Source organism: Pogona vitticeps, chromosome 3, assembly GCF_051106095.1.
Source record: "Pogona vitticeps strain Pit_001003342236 chromosome 3, PviZW2.1, whole genome shotgun sequence".
NCBI classification, from domain to species: domain Eukaryota; kingdom Metazoa; phylum Chordata; class Lepidosauria; order Squamata; family Agamidae; genus Pogona; species Pogona vitticeps.
Genome location: NC_135785.1, coordinates 199013225 through 199035323, shown reverse-complemented (window position 1 = coordinate 199035323; position 22099 = coordinate 199013225). Strand labels below are relative to the sequence as shown.

Sequence of the window (22099 nt, the reverse complement as noted above, 5' to 3'; positions counted from 1 at the left end):
TCGATTCTCCGGCTGCAAGTCGAATCTAAATTTTGCGGCCAGAAAAGTCTGTAACTCGAAAAGTCTGTAAGTCGAGCCGTCTGTAAGTCGAGGGTCCACTGTACAGCTGAGGTTTAGATATTCTACAAGACAGGCCAGTTGTGCTGCAGTTGCTTTCACATAAAAGCATGACACAACTTGGTTGACAAGTTTCCTTATTTATTGCCTTCTCATGGAGCAGATTCAAGTTGTAGAACAGAATTCATGCCATCAAATCCCTTAGTTTTGCACTGTAAATATTAAAATGTTCAAGCTAAGTGTTGCAGATGAAAGAATTTCAGAAGTAATTCTTATAACATGTCTTCTATTATACGAGTCAGCTTCATCTCTTCCAATCAGACCCTTTTTCTGAGAAAGTTGTCCCACCGTGAAGGCGCCACTCCAGAAATGAAACTGGTTGGCTTGTCCAATAGGCAATTTCATTTGAATAAATCATTGTTTGCCAAATGAACGTAATGCAGTTGTACCTGTTGAGATGCACCTCCACAATGTTCTCAGAAGAGGATTCACTTCTCTAGGCAATTTCTTTCAGTGCCTTACAAGCCACAATGCTTTTTTGTTGTTGTTGGTTTTGGTCTAATGAGCATCATAAGGATGGTGCTCCTTTTCGGATCTTCTTCATCTCTCCATTTGATTCAGGCTGCAAGTCCTTTCTCTTATTTTTCTGCTGCTCAAGTCTCTCTTCTTTCTTTTGAAGGTAAACAGCCATGTTATCAAAAGAAGCCTTGTAGAGATTTTGATAGCCGCTTTCTCTGCCAACACAGCCTATAAAATGGGACACAGGACAGGGTGCAGAGAGAATTGGAAGCGCAGGTAAGAGAGTTTTTCACTAATCCCCTGACATGCAAATTCTACTTTCTACTGAAGGAGAACCTTCCACACGGTATGAACTAAGGAAAGTTTAAGTCCTATAAATATATTTTTTAAAAAAACACCATCATTCTATCAGCCAACATGAGTATGAAGAAGGTATTGGAGGCTTTGGAAAGCAGAACACTTACCATTATGAAAAAGGTAAGAAGGTACAAATTGCCTTGCTATGTCAGATCAAGAGTCCAACATTCTGTCTACAACAGAGACCAATTAGATACCTCGAGAAGAGCACAGGTAAGACATGATGTAGTGTTTAGGTGCACTCCATCGCAAAACTCGGCTGAGAGATCAGCATTCTCAACCGATACAAACCAGAAGCCTCCTTATCAGGCTAACACAATCAGTTCCCATCTCAGCTTCCTGCTCTAAGGGCTGCTGCCTGAATTTGCTTTCTTCCACCCCCCTCCCCATTGCCTTTCTTTATGTGTTGTGTCTTTTATGCTGTTAGCATGAGGACAAAGGCTATTTTATTATTAAATGATCTCTTATCTACATGGGGAGCCCATCTTGAGGAAGAGTGAGAAAAGGCTTTGCAGGAAGAGAATAAATGCTTCTTTAATTAGGAACAGGAATACAGTTAATCACGCTGTTGGGTTTAATAAGCAAAATTATGACATTATTGCCTGAAAAATTGTTTCCAGGCAATATCAGCACATCTAATATAGGCATAGCAAAAAAAAAAAGGCAAAACAAAATTGGGGAAAAATGGAAAGGGGTGTGTGTGTGTGTGTGTGTGTGTGTGCACGCACGCAGACACACACACACACACACGGACCAATATTCACATGTTTGGCTTATTTCTGATATTTATAAGAACATCAAACAAAATGGACTTTCAAACAGCAAGGCAAAAAATTCTCTAAAAACTTGTTATGCAGCTTAGAAGGTATTTCTAAGTCAATCATTTACAACAAGCATCATTTCAGCTCAGGTACAGTAATGCAGATAGGCCTTCTGTTTACCGGTCGGCTGCCAAACTGTTTTACTCTTCCAGTGTCATCAAATGATATGCTCAAAGACCAAGAATGTGTGAATTAGTACAATTGCAATTAATCATTCTTCTTGCTTACAGTAGTAGTCCCCACTAAACAGCCATGCCATAGCATGTCTTTCTATTTGCTGCAATGTGCTCTCTCTACTGTGAATGCGACACCATGGAGATGGGTTCTTCAAGCTACTGCCTACACTGGCAGAAACCACTTTGTTAACAATCCAGGCTAGAAGCAGGGAGGAATGAAAAATTAAGAAAACAGGAAGTCTGATACAGAAAGGATATTAAAATTTTATTTCTAAGGATGGTTGGAATTCTATTAGAGTATGGACTATGTAACTTGCTAGTACTAATTGTGGCTGTCAATGTGGCAGGATATATCCCGGTTGCACAGGTCTGTGTGTAGTGCATGTACATCCAGGTGTATAACCAAACACATAACCAAGACACACAATGGCATCTCATCAGTTAGTCACACTTAGCATGGCAAGTTATGCAAACCTGTCACAAGCATGACTAGATTCTGGCTCTTGTTCTTCAAAAACAATGTCTGAAACACTGCTGGCATAAATTTATACCACACAATGTATTTATTTATTTATTTATTTATTTTGTGTTTTTTGTTTGTTTGTTTGTTTGTTTGTTTATTATGCCGCCCACTCTACTCAAAGGTCTCTGGGCGGCATATAAATTAAATAAATAAATAAATTAGATGTCCAGTGATGAATATCTTTAATTTAACTAAATTGAAATGGAAGTCTTAAATTAATTGATAATACTGATGATTTTGCAATATTAAAGGACTTCTTCCTGAGCCCCCCAAAGGCTTTTCAAGGGCAGAAGGGGACCCCCTAAGGAGCCTTGGAACCAGAAATGGGAGAACACAAAGCTTTTAATTTATTTATTTATTTAAATTAAAGAGATCCATCGCTGGGTGATGTCATGTCACCCAGCATAGGTGGTGTAAATTTATTTCAGCCAATGCATAATTTTTTAAAAAGTATAAGTTTATTTGAAAACCAAGCACTACAGGTGCTTTCTTTTTATCACAGGGAATTGAGACAAATAAGAATATTCAGAAGAGGAACACAAGAGCATTCTATAACCATTTTATAACTCGGTTCCCATCTTTCCTGCCTAGACTGCTCAATTAATTTTCAGTTTGCTTGGGGCTTTTTTCCCCTTGCAATTTTTTCACAAACAATGCACCTATCATTTTAACAGGCTCCTTGAACCATGAAAATAGATAAATTAGGACGTATAGTAGACATCACAATACAAACTTATCTCACAAGACTAATTTTGTTTTAAAAGTGTCATTAATTGGTACTTTGCTCAAATGCTGTCACTAGAAACAAGAAATGAACGTGCTTCTGTAAAGAAGATAGTGCCTATCTATTAGTCTTTCTCCTCAAATGGACAACATTAAAGATAGATTGGATGTTCTATACAGTGACAACTTAATCAAAAGAGTTAAACATTCATCGCCACCGCCACTCCCTCACATCTTCAACATGTCGTGATGGAAAATGTATTGTGATCATTTGATGAAGGACTATTAAAATTCGGTTGTGGGAAAGAAAGAAGAGCCATTTAAATTTGACAATAAAAAGATGTGGATAAGTACCTTTTCTGTAGGGGGAAAGACACTAATTAAGCATCTGGAATAGGACTCATCATCTAAGCTCCCCTGTGTTAATTAGCTGCAGTCATCACCATAATCTTAATAAGCCCACTTTCCCCAGCTGCTGATAACACTTAGAATCTGCACGCAGCATCCTAATGCATCATCTAGGAAAACCATTCCATTACGTTCTCAAGTTATTCAAGTGTTCTTGTATGAATTAGCTGGATGTTTAGCCACCTAAGCCAAATGTCTCAGGAAAGTTGGTAACTGAAGTAATCAAAAGGTCATATCCCCCACAATACAGCCTCATCTCAAGCAACAGTTACCAAACACTTGATCACCATAGAACAATAGCATCTGCTAAGCAATCTTAGCATTACCTGCAAATGATTCTGGGACGCAATCTAGAAGGGGAGGAGCAATCCAACAAACTCCCAAGGCTGTAAACTGCAAATGGCAGTATCATTAGACAATTTTGGAAGCTCGTTCACAGTAGCTGATTTTTTTTCTATTGGGGAAAGTCACGTTCCGGTTTTGAAAGATGGGTAACTCCTGGGGTTCAACCCTGTTTGGGAGATCTGAACTCCTTTTAGTGGCAAATTGCTGTTCAATTCACCTTTCTTTCTTGAGGAAAGCCCGCTTCTTCAGCAGCAGGCCTAATGGGGGCAGAAGGCCCCAAAAGCAACCTTGGGGGGCATATGTGGTTCCTGGAGTGTATTTTGCCCACGCAGCTGAACAAGGTGTATATATACTGAAACCTTGAACATTGCACTTTCTGGATTTGAGCAGTGATCCCCAACTTTTTCCCAACTGCAGACTGGTTTTGGGGGTTATGGCACGCTCACGCACGGGGCGTGGCACACTTGCAGGGGGAGCAGGAGATCTGTGCCCGCAGCCCAGTCCTGCCTATGCCATGGACCACTGCCGGGTCGCAGACTGGGGGTTGGGGATCCCTGGATTTGAGGAAGCATATTGTAATCAACAAAACTCAAGCTAAGATAAATGTATTCATGCTAAGGGTATCACAAATCACTATTTTCCCTCTTTGTTAAGATTAAAAGAGTGTTTTCTTGACCAATGAACCTACTTTCTTACCTTCAAAAATTGTCCAGTTGTCATATATATATTTCGACATTTTCCTCAAAGCTTTCTCCTCAGTATCAGGCTAAAAGGGGAAAAAAGGACATATCCTGAGGGGGGGGGGAGAAACCCTGAAAAGCATATGACACATAACCATCTTATTCTGAGAATAGTGCCCCCATTTTTTGTGCATTTGCCTTGAGCCGTTTGAGGCATTCTCTCTTTCTACAGAAGGAAGCAACAATGAAAAATTGAATAGGCATTCCATGCTTTCTTTCAAAGAGAAAGAAGCAAAGTTAGTCACACATGTCTGTTTTCTTCACCTGGACTGCTCCTATCACGTTAAGCTTCACCCATGCCAGGAAGAGACACACTGAAAGCTATAAATGCTGCTCTCACATTTAGTCGGGTGTGGAAGACAACTGTCTAAAGTGACTCTAATCTGGCATCATTTCTGCCTACCCAGACTTCCTGGAAGTTGCTGCTACCCAACTGACAATCAGCTGCTCCCTATTTGACAATGGGAATGGCTTACTGGAATGAATTTCAGTAGATGAACAGCAGCTCCATAGTGGGAAACCGACCGACCTTCATGATACAGTGGTCAGCACTAGCAGCCTGCCAATGTTACAAGCGCATATTGACCCACATAAGGAAAGAAAAAAAAGTGCTTTGTTTCCAAATGTTAAAGGAAGAGCCTTAGCAATCCAAAAAGAGGCACAGGTCACTATGTCGAAGCAGAAAGACAATACAGGACTGATTTAAGCTTGGTATCACGGACTATGGATACAAAACCTTGCTCATCTTAGCCTTGCATGCAAGGATAAGGAGCTGCGAGATCATTCACCTCGTCCCATGAGAAAGTGAAACATTTTGTGATGCTTTCAACAAGAAAACAAGAATGGTTTGTTTTGCACAAATTAAGCAAGGGTGGCAATGCCAATTGCACAATATGACCATGGCTAACATCCTGTTGCATTTGCCACCTATGTAACGCAAGCCGTGTAACTTTCTAAAAGTGAGCTACTGAAAGTTAGACGTCAGAGTAGGTACTTCCTACCACCCATGAGCTCATGTGACTGGTGGGTGACAGGAAACGCCTAAGCTGACCTCTCGGCAGTGGCCCCTCGCCTTTGAAACAACTTGCCAGTGGAGATCCGCCTGGCTCCCTCTCTGGGTGTTTTCAGGAATAAACTTAAAACCTGGCTACTTGGGCAGGCTCTCCCTCCTGCCGTATCTTAATTTCTTACACTTTCGCCACCTTGGATTTATAATATGTGCTTATTGGTTTTAAATTTGTAAACCACTCAGAGTAGACCTTTGGTCTTGATGGGCGGGATAGAAATCCAATAAATAAATAAATAACAAATAAATACATTAGTTTGAAACTATTTGCTACTGAAAATTACATTGTTGGCATTACTCTGGCGGGCATAACTAATAGGGTGTTGGAAAAGGCTGCTGCTTTGTTGCACAGACAACTGAGAATCAGAAGCATCTTTCTGGACAAGCAGCCAGTTGTGCTTGCTCTCCTTGTGTGCATGTACATGCTTGGCTTCCCCCAAAGGGAAAGGAGGGTGGTTTGGTGCCGGTTACAGCAACCTTGATGCAAGGAGTGCTCCTCGCCTTGTTCTTGCTTGCCTTTGCTCTTGTGTACAACAGCAGCTCATGACAAATTTGGCTGCAGTGTTCCTGAGGGGAAGAAGAGAAAATCTGAGCTGATATGCCCAATTCAAATAGTGATTTGCTGTATTAACGAGCAGCCTAGGAGTGCACCAAGATATTATACTCCAATGTGAGGGAAAAATTCTGCCCTACCCGTTACTAGGGATGCATCAAGGCTAGGAAAGGACTTCAGTGAATCGCCTGAATGTTAATGTAGACTCCTCACTGAATTCAAAAACAGAGCTGTGAATTACAGTATTCCATTACTATCTCAAAGATCTTTGCTAGGCACCACAGTGGAGGAAACATGCAGAAGCTGTACCTGATCAAGTCCTCTCACCTGCCACTGCCCATCTAAATGCTGGTAGAAGAGCAGAGGTGTTTGCATGCTCTCCTGCAGAACCCAGAGTCCACCTGTTTCTTCAAAGGCAACATCCCAGCCTTTGTGATTCAAGGAGATGTGTTGTTGGCATCTGAGGTTCTGAGCACCAGCATCCAGCTGGAAGATAGATACTGTGGGAATACTTTTGAGAAACAAGCATCATGATTAGGAGAGTCTGAGTAATAATGGCTCGTGCTTTCCACTTAAAATTACTTACAGACTGAAAACAGTGGTGCATCAAGCAAAATATCTAGTGCGCTCCTATACATATCCACTCAGAAGTAACCAGTGAGTTAAGTGGGATTTACTCCTAAAATAAGTAGGTATTGGACTGCAGCCTTAGACAGCCTGTAGAAGAAAATATCTGATTTTTCCTGAATTTTAAGCAGAAGTGCTCCATTATTAACTGCTGCATGTAATAGGAGCACTTGTTAGAGGCAGCTACAAAATAAGCCACCCACATCCTATCAGAGCATACAGAAAACTGTTCATGGTTCAAGAAGCAATTTCTATACCTGCCCTAGATATATTTTCAGTAGAGATGATATAACAATATAAGCATTAGCCAGAATCAACTGTAAGAATTTATTGCAATGTATTAACTCAATACAGTGGTGCCTCGCTTAACAACATTAATTCATTCCAGCGAAATTGCTGTAGAATGAAAACTTCGTAAAGCGAAAATAAAAAACCCATTGAAACGCATTAAAACCCAGTTAATGCGTTCCAATGGGCTAAAAACTCACTGTCCAGCGAAGATCCTCCATACGGCAGCCATTTTCAGTGCCTGTATAGCGAGGAATCCGTCCCTAAGCACAGCAGGGAGCCATTTTGAGCACTCGGTGGCCATTTTGAAAACCCGACGATCAGCTGTTTTGATCATCGTAATGCGAAGGATCGGTTCCTGAAACAGGGAACCGATCATCACGCAGCGAAATTCCCCCATTTAAAACATCGTTTTGCGATCGCAATTGTGATCACAAAAACATCATCGTGAAGCGGATTCGTTGTAATGCAGGGTAATCGTTAAGCGGGGCACGACTGTACTATATATTTCAGTTTCATGCTGTTCATGCAAAACACAATTACTATGCACTACAAAAGTTTTAAGGAATCATTACAGCAAAGTTTTCACATCATTATAGACTGGCAGAAAGTTGACATATCCAGTCATGAAATGACATTCACTCTCTGCTGCCTCTTCAGAAATTGCAAATAGCTCTCTTTTTTTTTCTCCTTACCAGTCATACAAAACAGCGATGTAGCTTCCTTCAGAGTAATAAGATATCTTTGAAACTGTGTACTTCTGAGGAAGGAAAAGGAAGATGCAATCAGAATTTAAAACAGCTAGAAATCTATGCAGAGCAGGGTGATGGTAGGGGGAAGAAAAAGGGGTAGCTAAGAGCAATTCTTTATCTGGGATTCAACGAGTGTGTTCAGACATCGCCATGCCTTGGGCAAAGCCAGCCTTGCTGGTGCTCATACTCCTGATTGCTGAAGGAGCAGTGGAACAAACTTTGGACCTTAGGTCCATGGTCTGAAGCTGGCACAAGTTGCCGCTCTGACTTGTTACTCCTGCAAGAAGCCTGAAGAATGCATGATTTGTTCTTGGGTTGTTTCCCTGTTTTATTGGAGAAACCAAAAAGAGCACACACTCCTGACACACTTGGACATGACACAAATCAAACCATGGATCTGCAGTTTACTTAGCTGCTCCAAAAGGAAATGAGAGCATGTACTGTGGTGCTGCTGGTGAACAAGAAGCCCCAGTCCCCTGGTTTGCATAACACAAGATCAAGGTCAAAGTCTTCCTCTATAGTACAAGTGAAGTCCAAGAACAACACACCCTTCCCTGACTCTCATTCTAAACGAAAGATAGGCAGATGAAACAGAGAACATTTAACATTGTAGACATTCTATGGATCCAAAGCATGCATGAATGTAAATAAACAAACACATGGCAGATGTCCCTGCTTCCTAGAATCAGCACATCAGAGTATGGGAACAATATGTATTATCTTCCCAGTTCCAGAGACTGGATATTTTGAGATATCATGAAAAATAGATAGAAAAAAAGTTAAATGTAAACACTACATAAAAATGCTTTCCAAATAACTTCATTGTGGTGAATCTAAGCACCATTCATACAACAATATTTAAGCACTCTTTACTGCATGTTAACCATACAATGAAGGAAAAAGATTCTGAAATGTGGTTTTAACAAGTGACAAAGTCTTAACATTGCACATTACAGGACAACTACTTTCTATAACAGGAAAATGGCTATGGACAAAAGTTTGCGCAAAAGATGATTGTAATCTTTGCTTTAGTTTTACACATCATTTTATAGAGCAGCTGAAAGTCCTATTGACTATACTAGAATTAGACTTAGAAGTAAATGAACCAACAAACAACCAGTTTGAAAGGAAGTTTCAGCTGAAAGGTACAGGCCTACAGTGGAGAAGAACTCTCATGTCCATATATGTATCATATTACCTTATCATTTTTTGTGGCTTCATGTGTGTACAAAGTACTCAGATTATAGCAATAAACTTCCTTCCCACTTTTATACTCCCAGAGCCTCAGTGTACAGTCCTAGGAAGTTAAGAAAAGAAGGGCAAATTAACTCTATTTCTGGTAAAGACAAAGTGGTGTTGTGCATAACTGAACCAACACACACTGGAAATTTTCTACGTAATACTTGCTGTCATTACTTCTTATACTCTTTTATTTTATGAGACAAAAACAAAAGAAAAATATCAAATAAAGGAGAGAAAAATTGTGACTTCTTAAAGATTAACTGCTATATTTTAATGTGAGCTTTCATGCACAAGACAACTTCCTCACACAGAAGAGTAGGACTGCATGGCAAATAGTGATATGTTTATATATGGCCCCGAAACAACGAGACTGTTTGTTTGCTGGGCACAAGTTGTTGTCTTTCGTTTTAAAACTCCTAAGGAGTAGCCAAATGTGGGCCAAAACACCTGGAAGAAGTGGCAACTTCCTTCTGCCCTCCTTAAATGGTGCTCCTACTTCAGACATTCCAAAAAAACAGGAAGCATGGGGAAATGGAATTTTCTACTTCCTGCAAAGGTTAAAATACATTTTCATAAGCAGCTCTGTAAAATTCCAGATCCAAACATCCTCAAAATAGACACATACCCCAGAAGCTGATAAGAGGAGATCCGGGTAGTTTGGTATTACAAATATTCTGCTGACAAATCTAAGAGGAAAGATGTATGACATTTGTAAAGTCAAGCAAAAGTGAGACATCACTTTACACATTACCGTAGCAACACAGGAGGCTCTGCACTGGGGTGGGCCTGTATCTTATCCTGTTTGTCAGGAAAAAATGAATAATTACTGTGCTAACACTTTTCTGGCTTCTGACTTGCCAAGGCACAGAAAGAGCCATTCAAGCATACAGTACATAATTATAGCTGGAATTGTCTTATCTACAGTTTCTATCATGCTTATTTTTTTCGCAAAACAAAAAACCCTAACAACTCTGATATGTAATCTAACATTCATTGGGACACTTGTCTCCGTTAAACAAATTACCTCAAATACCAGCATAATGGCCACATGAAAAAAAAAAAAAAGAGGCAGAACGGTAGACACAATCTCTATAGCATTGCTCCGGTTAACACAGAAACAGCATTATGAATGCTGTAAATGCAGCTCATTCTCCTTTCAGAGCCTTACCCAACCTCAGTGTTCAGAGGAAATTCTGGAAGCTAAGCCAGCAAGAATCTAAGGCAGGCTTGGAGGACATGTGGCTCTTTCCAGATGATTCTGAGCTGCTGGTCCCATGACCTCTCCTTGCTACCTATGTGGGCTACAGCTGATGAGAACTGGCATGCTAGAAATGGTCTAAGGCTGCAACACATGTTCAGGCTGCCATAGGAAGTCTGTCATCAAACTATGAGCCATTCTCTTGCAGACTGAGGATAGGGAAACTGTCTACTGCACATCTATCTTTTAAACAATGGTCATTTTTAATCAAAACAGTATAGTGATGTAAAATGTGTGCACACACACACGCACACACACACGTTTTAAAAGATGTTTGTATGAAAGAATAATCTAAGGATCCAATATTGCACGTATAGTGTATCACCAAAGTGTGTACACCACCTCACATTTCATAAATATTTTATGAGTGCATTCATGTGACAACACTGAAGAAATGACACTTGGCTACAATGTAAAGCAGTGAGTATACAGCTTGTATAACAATGCAAATGTGCTGTTCCCTCAAAATAATGCAACACACAGCCATTAATGTTTAAACCGCTGGCACCAAAAGTGAGTACACCCCTAATTGACAATGTCCAAGTTGGGCACAAAGTGTCAATATTTTGTGTGGCCACCATTATTTTCCAGCAATGCCTTAACCCTCTTGGGCATAGAGTTCACCAGAGCTTCGCAGGTTGCCACTGGAGTCCTCTTCCGCTCCTCCATGACAACATCACAGAGCTGGTGGATGTTAGAGACCTTGTGCACCTCCACATTCCACTTCAGGATGCCCCATAGATGCTCAATAGGGTTTTCGTCTGGATACTTGCTTGGCCAGTCCATCATCTTTACCCTCAGCTGCTTTAGCAAGGCAGTGGTCGTTTTGGAGGTGTGTTTGGGATCATTACCGTGTTGGAATACTGCCCTGCAGCCCAGTCTCCGAAGGGAGGGGATTATGCTCTGCTTCAGTATGTCACAGTACATGTTGGCATTCATGGTTCCCTCAATGAACTGTAGCACCCCAATGCCGGCAGCACTCATGCAGCTCCAGACCATGACACTCCCACCACGCTTGACTGTAGGCATGACACACTTGTCTTTGTTGCCGCCACACACACATTATACCATCTGAACCAAATAAGTTTTATCTTGGTCTCACTAGACCACAGGACACAGTTCCAAAAATCCATGTCCTTAGTCTTCTTGTCTCCAGCAAACCGCATGCAGACTTTCTTGTGCATCATCTTTAGAAGAGGCTTCCTTCTGAGACAGCCCCGGAGACCAATTTGATGCTGTGTGTGGCGTATGGTCTGTGCACTGACAGGCTGACCCCCCCCTCTTCGACCTCTGCAGCAATGCTGGCAGCACTCATATGTCTATTTCCCAAAGCCAACCTCTGGATATGACGCTGAGCACGGGCACTCAGCTTCTTTGGTTGATGATGGCAAGGTCTGTTCTGAGTGGAACCTGTCCTGTTAAACCGCTGTATGGCCTTGGCCACCATGCTGCAGCTCAGTTTCAGGGTTTTGACAATCTTCTTACAGCCTAGGCCATCTTTATATAGAGCAACAATTCATTTTTTCAGATCCTCAGATAGTTCATTACCATGAGGTGCCATGTGGAACTTCCAGTGACCAATCTGAGAGAGTGAGAGTGATAACACCTGCTCCCCCTTCAACACCTATACCAGGGAGGGAAAATGGCTACAATTTGGACATTGTCACTTACAGGTGTACTCACCCAGCAGTTTAGACATTAATGGCTGTGTGCTGCATTATTTTGAGGGGACAGCACATTTACATTGTTATACAGTCTGTATACTCACTGCTTTACATTGTAGCCAAGTGTCATTTATTCAGTGTTGTCACATGAAAAGATATACTAAAATATTTATGAAATGTTACGGGGCATACTCACTTCTGTGATATACTGTATACTGTTCAACCAAAGCCAGAGAGAGGAACATCATGTAACAGCAAACTGAATAGCAATCTCATTTTATTTCACAATTATATTTGAACACTGCACTTCAAGTATCATCTCAGTGTAGATCAGTGAATGCTTGGATGTAACAGCCAGTTACCACTTACTGAAGTGTTTCTTTTGAACACCACAAGTGCCTCTTAACAATCACTATCCTTTCTTACAAAACAGATTAGAAGGATCAGAATCCAAACAACGTAGTACTACCAAAATCTACTGGCGTCTCAAAGCAATGCATGAGATGTTTTAAAAAATAAAAATTAAAAGGCAAGAGTTAACACAAAACACCACCCCAGTAGAGAGAAGAAGGGGTTCACATCCTGTAATTCTATGTCTGAAGTCATTTATCCACAGATCAGTATACAGCAAAGAATAGATGTGTGTGAAACAGGGAGACTATAGACACACAAAGCAGAAAAGCCTAGAAGCTTTATTTGAAGAGCAGGATACAGACCAGAGGTGGGAATCTGTGGGCATCTTAAATGTTTTGGTTACAAAGCCTGCAATTCTTTACCATTGGCCATGTTAGATAAGGATAATGGGAGTTGTAGGCAAAAAAGATGAGGGAAGCGAGGAATTCCTCATCTCTGAAATGGGCACTGAACTGGATTCTTGCTCAGCTGGCTACTTTTTAGAGTTAACAGGTCTGAGTGATGCTCTCTTGGACCCAACTCTGGAGCTGGGGCACAAAGTTGGGGGTAGGGTGGGAAAAGAAGAAAACATAAGAAGCGTTTTATTTGCTCCCTGATATTTTGCACTTCTATGTGCAGAAGCTTTTTTTATGTTAGGGAATGTTCTAACACGGGATCCCACATCTCCATTCTGAAATAATCTAAGGGAGCATCACTCCAATTGTTAAAGTGTTGGGGAAAGGAGACGGCCACCAGACTTTCCTCTTTCACCAGTCTGATGTATCGCCACCAGACATTCCTCTTTCCTTTGGCCCTAAAGAGGAAATCCTGAAGAGCTTTAATAGATGCTCATCTACCTCAGCTGGGAATGGTTGGGGACCGGGCCGGGGGGTGGGGGGAGGAATTCCATTATCTTCTTATGCAGGTTGTCACAATGCAAATGTTGACTCAACAGGGTTGTAAGATAGCCTGTTATGAAGTACCAACCTTAAATATGCTTTACTACCTCTTCTCCCCTCACATCACCCACAATAAAAATATGTAGAAAATTTTCTAAAGCTTTACTTACTCTCGGTGTCCCAGGCAAAAGGAGACAATGTTATGTGGGGCTCTAGTCAAACTAACACGTATCTTCTCATCGCGGTCAGCAGTAAGGATATACTGATCATCAGGACTCAAAGCCTAATAATACAACATAGGTTACCATGAAATAGCCTATCATTCCAGCAGGCTAGTGAACTCAGACTTGTCATTATCCTACATAACAAAGATATAACTTACTGGTAATTTAACTTACAAGTTAAGTCAGTGACAACAAAGGGTGGAACTTCAGGAAAAAGCTAGCTCGTGATGATATTGTTGGTTACTATATATATCACACTGCCCACAGTCATGGGGTGGACCTTGAGAAGCCCTTTAGGTATCCAGCCTGTCTAGTCACATGAGAGACTTATCCTCCTTTTTCAAGTGCTCTTTGACTGACAACACCTTTTGTTCCTTGCATGTGGTTTCTATTGCTAAGTTAAAGTCCAGGGTGAGAGTTGCATTCAAATTATATATAGAATATGCTCTTGGAATTGTGATTTAACCTTTGGATTTTTATTTAATACATTTAACCACCTTTTGACAATCTTCTTTTAATGTTGGATCCAATTATTTTTGCAAGGCAGGGGTTTGGAAAGTTTCTGCTAGCTCCCCACCCCACCCACTTCAAAGATAAGAATCAGAAATGATTCATGAGATGAGACTTTGGGGCACAAACATATATACCGGATATAATATCTAACACACAATCTGTTGAAAAGTTTCTGTTCTTTGACACTGAAAATAACTTTAAAAATCACAAACTTACAATAAATTTGCAAGCATGTATATTCACACTGACTGCATTATAAATGTTTAACACAGTGATGAGCAAAAAAAAATCTTCCCAGGTACAGCTCCTCGACTCAGACAGGACAGCAAATAGCTGTTAATTATTCTTCCATACAAACATTAAAAAACAAAAGAGAAATTTGTAGTCCTTCAGACATGACCACACTGCAACTCCTATCATCCCTTACCACTGGTTATGCTGGCCAAGGCTGATGGGAGTTGCAGTCCAACAATTTCTGGCGGAACACACATTCCTTACCTCTAAAACATGGTGGAACTAACAACACAAACAGCAAAAGACCTAGTTATGGATTCTAAAATGGCTGTTGGTGGTATTACTGTTATATGCTGTCAAGTTGGAGCCAACGTATAGCAATCCTGTAACAGAGCTTTCAAGGTGAGCTATATAAGAAGTGGTTTTACCAATTCTAAGCCCCAGTGAGTTTCCTTCCATGGCTGAGCAAAGATTTCAACCTATGCCTTCTCGGTCCTAGTCCATCACTCTATCTACTACAGCACTCTGGGTATCTCTAAAATGTCAGTCAGGATTAACAGCAAAATTTGTAAAATAGCTTTTAAAAAGAAGTAACTGAAACCTAATGAAATAGGCTTACAGCCTGATCCAGTATTCACTTTGAAGTTTGTTCCACCGAGTTCAGAGTAGATACACAGGCCCAATGAATGCTTAGGAGTGCATCGTATCATGCTTAAGGAGGCAATTCAACAACATCTGGAAGGTTGCATGTTGCCCACCCCATCTCTGCAGTCCTCTGTAGGCATCACAAGTCTCATTTATTAGTGTGACTTAGACAGGATATGGATACAGCCAATAGCAGATGGAAGCAACTTAGAAAACTAACGTCTTATTTTTTTCCCCCAGCCACCAGCATCACCAGAATGGCTGCTCACTGCAAAGACACTGATTTATTTTCATATTCCTCTGTATGGTCAAGAAACAGCCAGGGACAACTGTGTGGATATATAGACTGGAGTGGGATACAACGGCTGGACTGCATGTGCAAACTGGTGCCTGGAGTGGGTTCAGATATCATGCGATGAGAAGCTCTCTACCTGTCCTTCAGGGGGAAAGCATAAAGGTTGAGCTGTTTTCTAGCACTACACAAATCAGACACTAAGAAAGTTTTCATTCAGCAGAATTGTGTTAACAGCCTCAACTTAAATGCCTTAGATGAAGATACTTCTCTATGATTTCAATAGGTCTTAGCACCACATACCATGTTTTGAATTAAAATTTTAGAGCAATAAGAGAGATCTATTTTAAAAAAATTAGAATTGCTGTGCCCGTTTACGTATTTATACAGAAGCAGAGAATCATCTGTTTTGATTGTTTCCTTATTTGCAACACCCAATTTGGTCGCTTAACAAGAAATGTGCTCTCTCTCATAAAAGACTGAGTTCTAGTACCACTGGCTAAAGACTCCTGATGACAAGTCTGAAAAGTAATAAAGATGACACAGAAACAGAAGCTGCATACGCACCACATCCAACAGAAGAGACAAGTGCCCAAGTTCAATGGTTCCTGACTTTTCTGGATCTGTGATTGAGTAAGAATAGACATCACCAGATTTGTCAGCAACCAGAATCTTATCTTCTGCTGCTGTTATAATGAGGGACGTACATCTTCTGAGAACAGACCTGGAAAGAATAATTGATACAAATAAGAGTCCCAAATTTCCTCTTTGGAAAGCTGAGCTTTAAAATTGGGACACCTTTGCACGTCTTAACTGGCTACTAAATTTGAAGTGGGGAAGGCATTATCTCAAGGACATTAAACTAGGCATGGCAAGATCTTCAGGAACAGAATTCAAACAAGCCATGTCCTCAACCTGAACCAAGAGACAAATATCGAAGTGGAACAGGATTGCACGACCTGGAATCCTCTAAATGTGTTTGAGTGACAATTTCCATCATGCTGGCTGAAATGATGGAAGTTGAAATCTGATATACCCAATGAGTCAGAATGGGGAAGGCCAGAGGGGAATAAATCTTCTGTCAGCAAGAAGAATTGTGATTCTTATGAGCAGGGGGGGAGCAGGGATCCTTTTGATCTACATCACTGGTTCTTAACCTTGGGTTACTCAGGAGTTTTGGACTGCAACTCCCAGAAACCTTCACCACCAACTGTGCTGGCTGGGGTTTCTGGGAGTTGCAGTTCAAAAACATCCGAGTAACAAAGGTTAAGAACCACTGATCTACATTACAGAATGCATATGATGTACAGTAACTAGGCCCCAGGATCACTGTCCTGAGGGCTCCCCAGCTGCAAGTAAAGTCTTGCATACACTGAGCTGAGAATTCTGTGATAATTCAGCAATTTTGAAGTCATCTGTATGTCAAAAGCACTTTGCAATGCAGTGCAAAGAACGTAACGACTTAAATTTCTAGGCAACTTCTTAGTCACTGCTCCCGTAGCAGCTCATAGGCAAAAACATGAAACATAATAATGTCAACAAACATAGAGCAAAGAGCTAAAATCAGTGTGGAAGGGAATCAGCCAGTCAGTTTTTTTCTTCATTTCATTATGCATCATGAAAAACAACACTCTTAAACACTTGCTTAATTTAAAGTCTTCTGAGTCTATACATTGAAATAGGAATTATGTGTGAGATAATGATAGATTTGATACATGAAGAGTGACATGGATAGTCATGGTTTTAACCTATCCTGCTTCACAGGATGGTTCAAAAACCCCAAACTCCCAGGGGCATGATGATCTTGAAAACAAAGTTGAGTACAGAAATATAATAGATTATATGCACATTTTATGCCCATCAGCAGCAAGACCTGCTTTCAACATCAAGAGCACTTTCAACCTTGGCTAAGCAGTTCAACACAGGATAAAAGATATAGGTACTAGAGTGAGAAAAGAGGTCTAATTTGCTTAATCACATTCTAGATCAGACTCCCTCAATGTGGTGCTCTCCAAATACTGAATTACAAGGGCCATCATCACCAGCCAGTGCCAAGGAAGACACAAGTTGTTGTTGTTCAGAATATCTGAACACTACAACTTACGGGAAAGCACTACTGATAACCAGTAAAAAGGTAAAGGTTCCCCTTAACAGTCGTGTCTGACCCTAGAGCGCAGTGCTCATCCCCATCTCCAAGTCATAGAGCCAGCATTTGTCCATAGACAGTTTCCATGGTCATGTGGCCAGCATGACTAGACATGGAATGCAGTTACCTCCTCACCATGGTGGTACCTATTTATCTCCTTGCATTTACATGCTTTCCAACTGCTAGGTTGGCAGGAGATAACCAGTACCAGAGACCAATAAAAAAAATAAATTTTAAAAAAGGAGAAAAGGGAACCAGAAGTTCTCCCCCTTCCCCCCCCCCCAGAAGTATATGGGGACAGTGAGACTGACAAATCTTTCTTTGGGCACAAATATGGTAATAAAGTGAACACAGAAACAAATAAATCACAACAAGCATCTCTGTTACATGTGCTCCCAACAAACAAAGAGACTGGATTGTCGTGTGTGTACTGGATCCTCAAACATGCCCAATCCAGTACAACAAATCACAACAAAACAAAAAAAAGCCTATTTTGATTACTTATTTAGTTCCCAGTATTTCTCCAAGTATTTTCCTCCCCGTACCTTATACTGAGACATTCCCAAGAAGGCTTTGTACGAAAAAGAATGAGTTGTTTGCTGTCATTAGTCAGAGCGAAGTATGTTCCAGATACAGAAAATGCACAAGCTAGAATATCGTGAGTTGTTTTACCCGGTGATTTTCCAATTTCTCTAAAAATAAACAGAAGAAGAGAATGAGAGAGAAGTAGCTGATTGAAGTCTTAATCATCTAATGCACAGTGGCTTCAACATGCCAACAGTACACTGATATTTAGTAGGCTTTATCAACACAGCACACTTTTTTTTTTTGGACTTATATACCGCCCCATAGCGCTTCAAGCACTCTCTGGGCGGTTTACAATTTAATTATGCAGGCTACACATTGCCCCCCCAGCAAGCTGGGTACTCATTTTACCGACCTCGGAAGGATGGAAGGCTGAGTCAGCCTTGAGCCGGCTACCTGGGATTTGAACCCCAGGTCGTGAGCAGTTTTAGCTGCAGTACAGCGTTTTAACCACTGCGCCACGAGGCTCTTTTAGTACAAAAGTTGCATCATTCGTTCGTCAATAAAGTTTGGATATTCTCTACCATTTTCAAGGACACTCCTTCCACTAAGACACAGAATTTTTAAAATATCTTTGCATGCCTCCTTTTTTTTACTTTATCAAAAGATAATAAAGAGAAAGGAACACAGAAACCTAGCAAAAATATTATCCACCACCAACCAAACATTCCTCTAGGAGAGAGATACATATCACTGAATTAATCAGATTGTTGGGGACTTCCTGTTGCACATAATGGAGAAAATGAGAACATCTCACCCTTGATTCTCTTGAGGCTTCTTGCTTGCTGTAGTGCAGTTATAGATGAAAAGGTCATCACTATTTTTAAAAATTAAAGATAAATAGATGTCACACCAATACTTTCTGAAGAGCAATCAATTCTGTTGTTTTGCACTTTGTTGTTGTTTTTTAGTCATTAAGTCATGTCTGATTCTTTATGTCCCCATGAATCAGAGCATGCCAGGCCCTCCTGGTGTTGCACCTTAGCACCTTTTATATCTCCATGCCTTTTTAACCAATAATATAAACTATGTGCTTCTGTCTTTTATTACATCAGAAAAAAAACAGAACTTGGAAAATACCAGCACAGAAAACACCCCCTAAGTGATTTTTTAAAAACCCTGTTTCATATATTTTTAAACTTTTTGCTATAGAACCACCACCATTAGAACCCTGAATCTAAACACTGCAGTAAACAAAAGTGTTTCTACATTCCATTCAGAGCTACAATAAGTAGGTAAAAAATCTGTGAAAACTGAAAACAATATTCTGACTGCATTAGTACCAAACATCTACATGGCTTGAGAGACACTCCCCACCCATGTCAATCTAACAAAGTAGTAAGTCACTTGTGCAGCTGGGCAGTCCCATTCCTCAACAAATGTTCTTCAGGCTAAACATAAATCAGCATTAGAGGTAAGTAAGAGTTGACAGGACTCAAGGGTGAGAACCTTTGGCCCCTCAGGTACTTTGATTTATAATTCCCACCAGATCCACCCAGCAAAAGCTACCATAAGGGGCTGTGACAGCTAGTTAAAAATTCATGTGAAGAACTAATGGTTTCACTGGACTGCCCTGCACGCTGATCATCCACAAAGCGATTCTGCATACTCCCATTTAAGCGACACACCACTAGGAACTACTCCTTGATCGCTAACCTGAGAATCGTAGTGAGAAGTGACTCTTCTTGAGCCTGACTGTGTAACCAGAAAACTTGTTAAAGTACTGTCACGGAATAACTGATCGTAATTTAAAGAGACACCTTTGCGTCCTTTCTACACCATCACTAGGAAGCACAGCTGCCGTCTTTGCTCAAACACAAACAGATGACCGGAGAATGCTTTAATAATCTCTACCTGGTTTTTCACAAATGAATTCTCGGATCTCTTCCCCAAACAGGAACCAAATCGGAGCCCTTCGAGGTCTTTTCACTCACCTCGCTTCTTTGGAACGCACCGCCAAGAGGTTAGTCCCGCCGGTAACGACCACAAGGTCTCCACGGACGGCCAGGGTCGGCGTGGGACTCGCACGTTTTGCAGCTGCCATGCCTGCAGCCGGACCCACGTGGGCGCCACCGTCGTCGCCGGGCGATGACATCCCCCGCACGGCCTGCCTGAGATGACGTCAGCAGTTACTCCCCTGCTCTGGAGAGGAGGCTGTCGCGAAATCGGAAACCTCCGGCACCAATCGAAATAGGTCTTCGGAAACAAAACACACGCCCAGTGGCATCGCAGATTGTTTCCAAAATAAATTGCGCCTTTCTGAGAAAGAACAACACACTCTGTCGCCGTCCTTACGGGGACTTCCGGCTTATGACGGCGCTCGTTGTCTTCTCCAATTTCCACAGCAAAGTATAGGGTGGGCCGCCCGTAGAAGGGCACAAGGCCGTCGAGAAGGGGGGGGGGGAAAGAGATGCAACTTCGGTTTTTCCGAATCTCACAAACTGGTTTCTCTATCTCTCACAAGAGATTTCTGAAGTAGAGGAGGAGTCTGTGATTGGAAGATACTTAAAACTGCTATCTTACATTTATGTACCTCGAAGTAAACCTCATTGGATACAATTGGACTTATTTCTCCATAGACTACTAGACATTTTCTAAATTATAGAAACAAAAGTCTGTTATGTACATTGTTGCAGTATGTTCTGGTATAACTCTCCTGACCTTGTCAAGTCCTCATAATTCATGAAAGTTACAAATGTATATGCACTTACCTTGGAGTGATCCTTGTGTTATTTATTTATTTATTTATTTATTTTATTTATATGCCACCCACTCTACCCAAAGGTCTAATTTACTGGAACATACTGTATTTCTGAGCAGACATGTGAAGGCTGTGCTCTAAGGCAGTGGTCCCCAACCTTGGGCCCCCAGATGTTCTTGGACTTCAACTCCCAGAAATCCTGGCCAGCAGAGGTGGTGGTGAAGTCTTCTGGGAGTCGTCCAAGAACATCTGGAGGCCCAAAGTTGAGGACCACTGCTCTAACAGACTGCAGTCCACACTTCATCCATAAGAATGCAATTCGAAAATTGAAAGACTTCACCACTACCACTTTTTAGTCACCTGGATATGAGCACAACAATTGCTAAAAACACATCTGTACATATCCCATCCTCAAACAGAAAAAAGGCAACATTTCTACAGAAAAAGAATCAAAATCTCCCAAGCCCTGCCTATGTTCACAGGCTATGGGATCAAACAGAAAATCTGAGAAAGAGAGGTGCTGCCCAGAGAGATCACAGAAATCATTGTGTGGTAATCAACAGCCTGAGAAAAAGTTCAAAAGGGGAATCTCAAAGCAGCTCAGAAGCACTTCTTTACCACCTTATCTTTCCAACATGGCCTGCACCCCTGAACAAAATGTCAAACCCCATAGGCCCAGTCTAGTGACATATTCTGAGTGATTTGTTTCACTTACTCAATGATTTCCTCTGTGTATCAATGGCAGGCCCAGAGCTAGAACATATGTGGCTTCCTCCTCTTTGCCAACTTTTTCTCTAGAAGGTAAATTGTTAAGAAAAGGGAAGGAGGATTAGGGAAGGGAGTCTATCCACAATCTTTACTTCTCACACTCTGCTTCCAACAGCAGCAGCATGAGATGGGTTGGACTGGACAGCCAGTGTACAATGCAGCAAGGGAAACTTTGCAACCATCGGTGCAGCTGCTCAGATTTTTCCTTTAATGTAATAAGATGATAAACCAATTTTAATTCCAGCTTAATCAATTTAAGTTCCAATGTTTCTCTAATAGTTAATGAGCAGTTTCAATTGAATATAACCTTATTCTCTTCTTGCCCTAAACACTAATGCAGCTGGCCAATTCTGTGTATTTCTAACGTAAAAGGAAAAAAAAACACCACATAGTCCCTGTAAACAATTGGATGGCAAAGGATGGGTGATAACTTTATTAGACCACTTAAAAAAAACACACCACAAACACAGGCTAGCTAGATGAAGATCTGCGTGCAAATCTCTCTTACTTTCATTATTTTTTTAGTTGTGTAATAAAGATATAACCTATGCTTCCCTTCCGATTATTTCTAACTGTTGCT

General features: G+C 41.0%; 1 protein-coding gene across 1 annotated transcript; it reads right to left on the bottom strand.

Annotated features, from left to right (window-relative positions):
- Positions 1–177: 177 nt before the first annotated feature.
- WDR4 (WDR4 tRNA N7-guanosine methyltransferase non-catalytic subunit) lies at positions 178–20209 on the bottom strand. Its single transcript, XM_072994177.2, has 11 exons — positions 19985–20209; positions 18808–18867; positions 18011–18157; positions 15887–16043; positions 13582–13694; positions 9823–9883; positions 9154–9252; positions 7899–7963; positions 6616–6799; positions 4626–4695; positions 178–804 (listed from the first exon to the last, which is right to left on the bottom strand). The coding sequence occupies exons 1-11, from the start codon at positions 20143–20145 to the stop codon at positions 626–628; spliced, it is 1296 nt and encodes a 431-aa protein (XP_072850278.2). The 5' UTR covers positions 20146–20209; the 3' UTR covers positions 178–625.
- Between the last annotated feature and the right edge of the window lie 1890 nt (positions 20210–22099).

Coding starts and splice junctions, on each gene's coding strand:
- WDR4 (XM_072994177.2), bottom strand. CDS start 20,145: ATGTCATCGCCCGGCGACGACGGTGGCGCCCACGTGGGTCCGGCTGCA. Junction 9,253..9,822: donor TCCTCTTATCAGCTTCTGGG/GTATGTGTCTAT, acceptor TTAACTTCCTAG/GACTGTACACTGAGGCTCTG. Junction 7,964..9,153: donor AAGCCACAAAAAATGATAAG/GTAATATGATAC, acceptor TTCCTTCCTCAG/AAGTACACAGTTTCAAAGAT.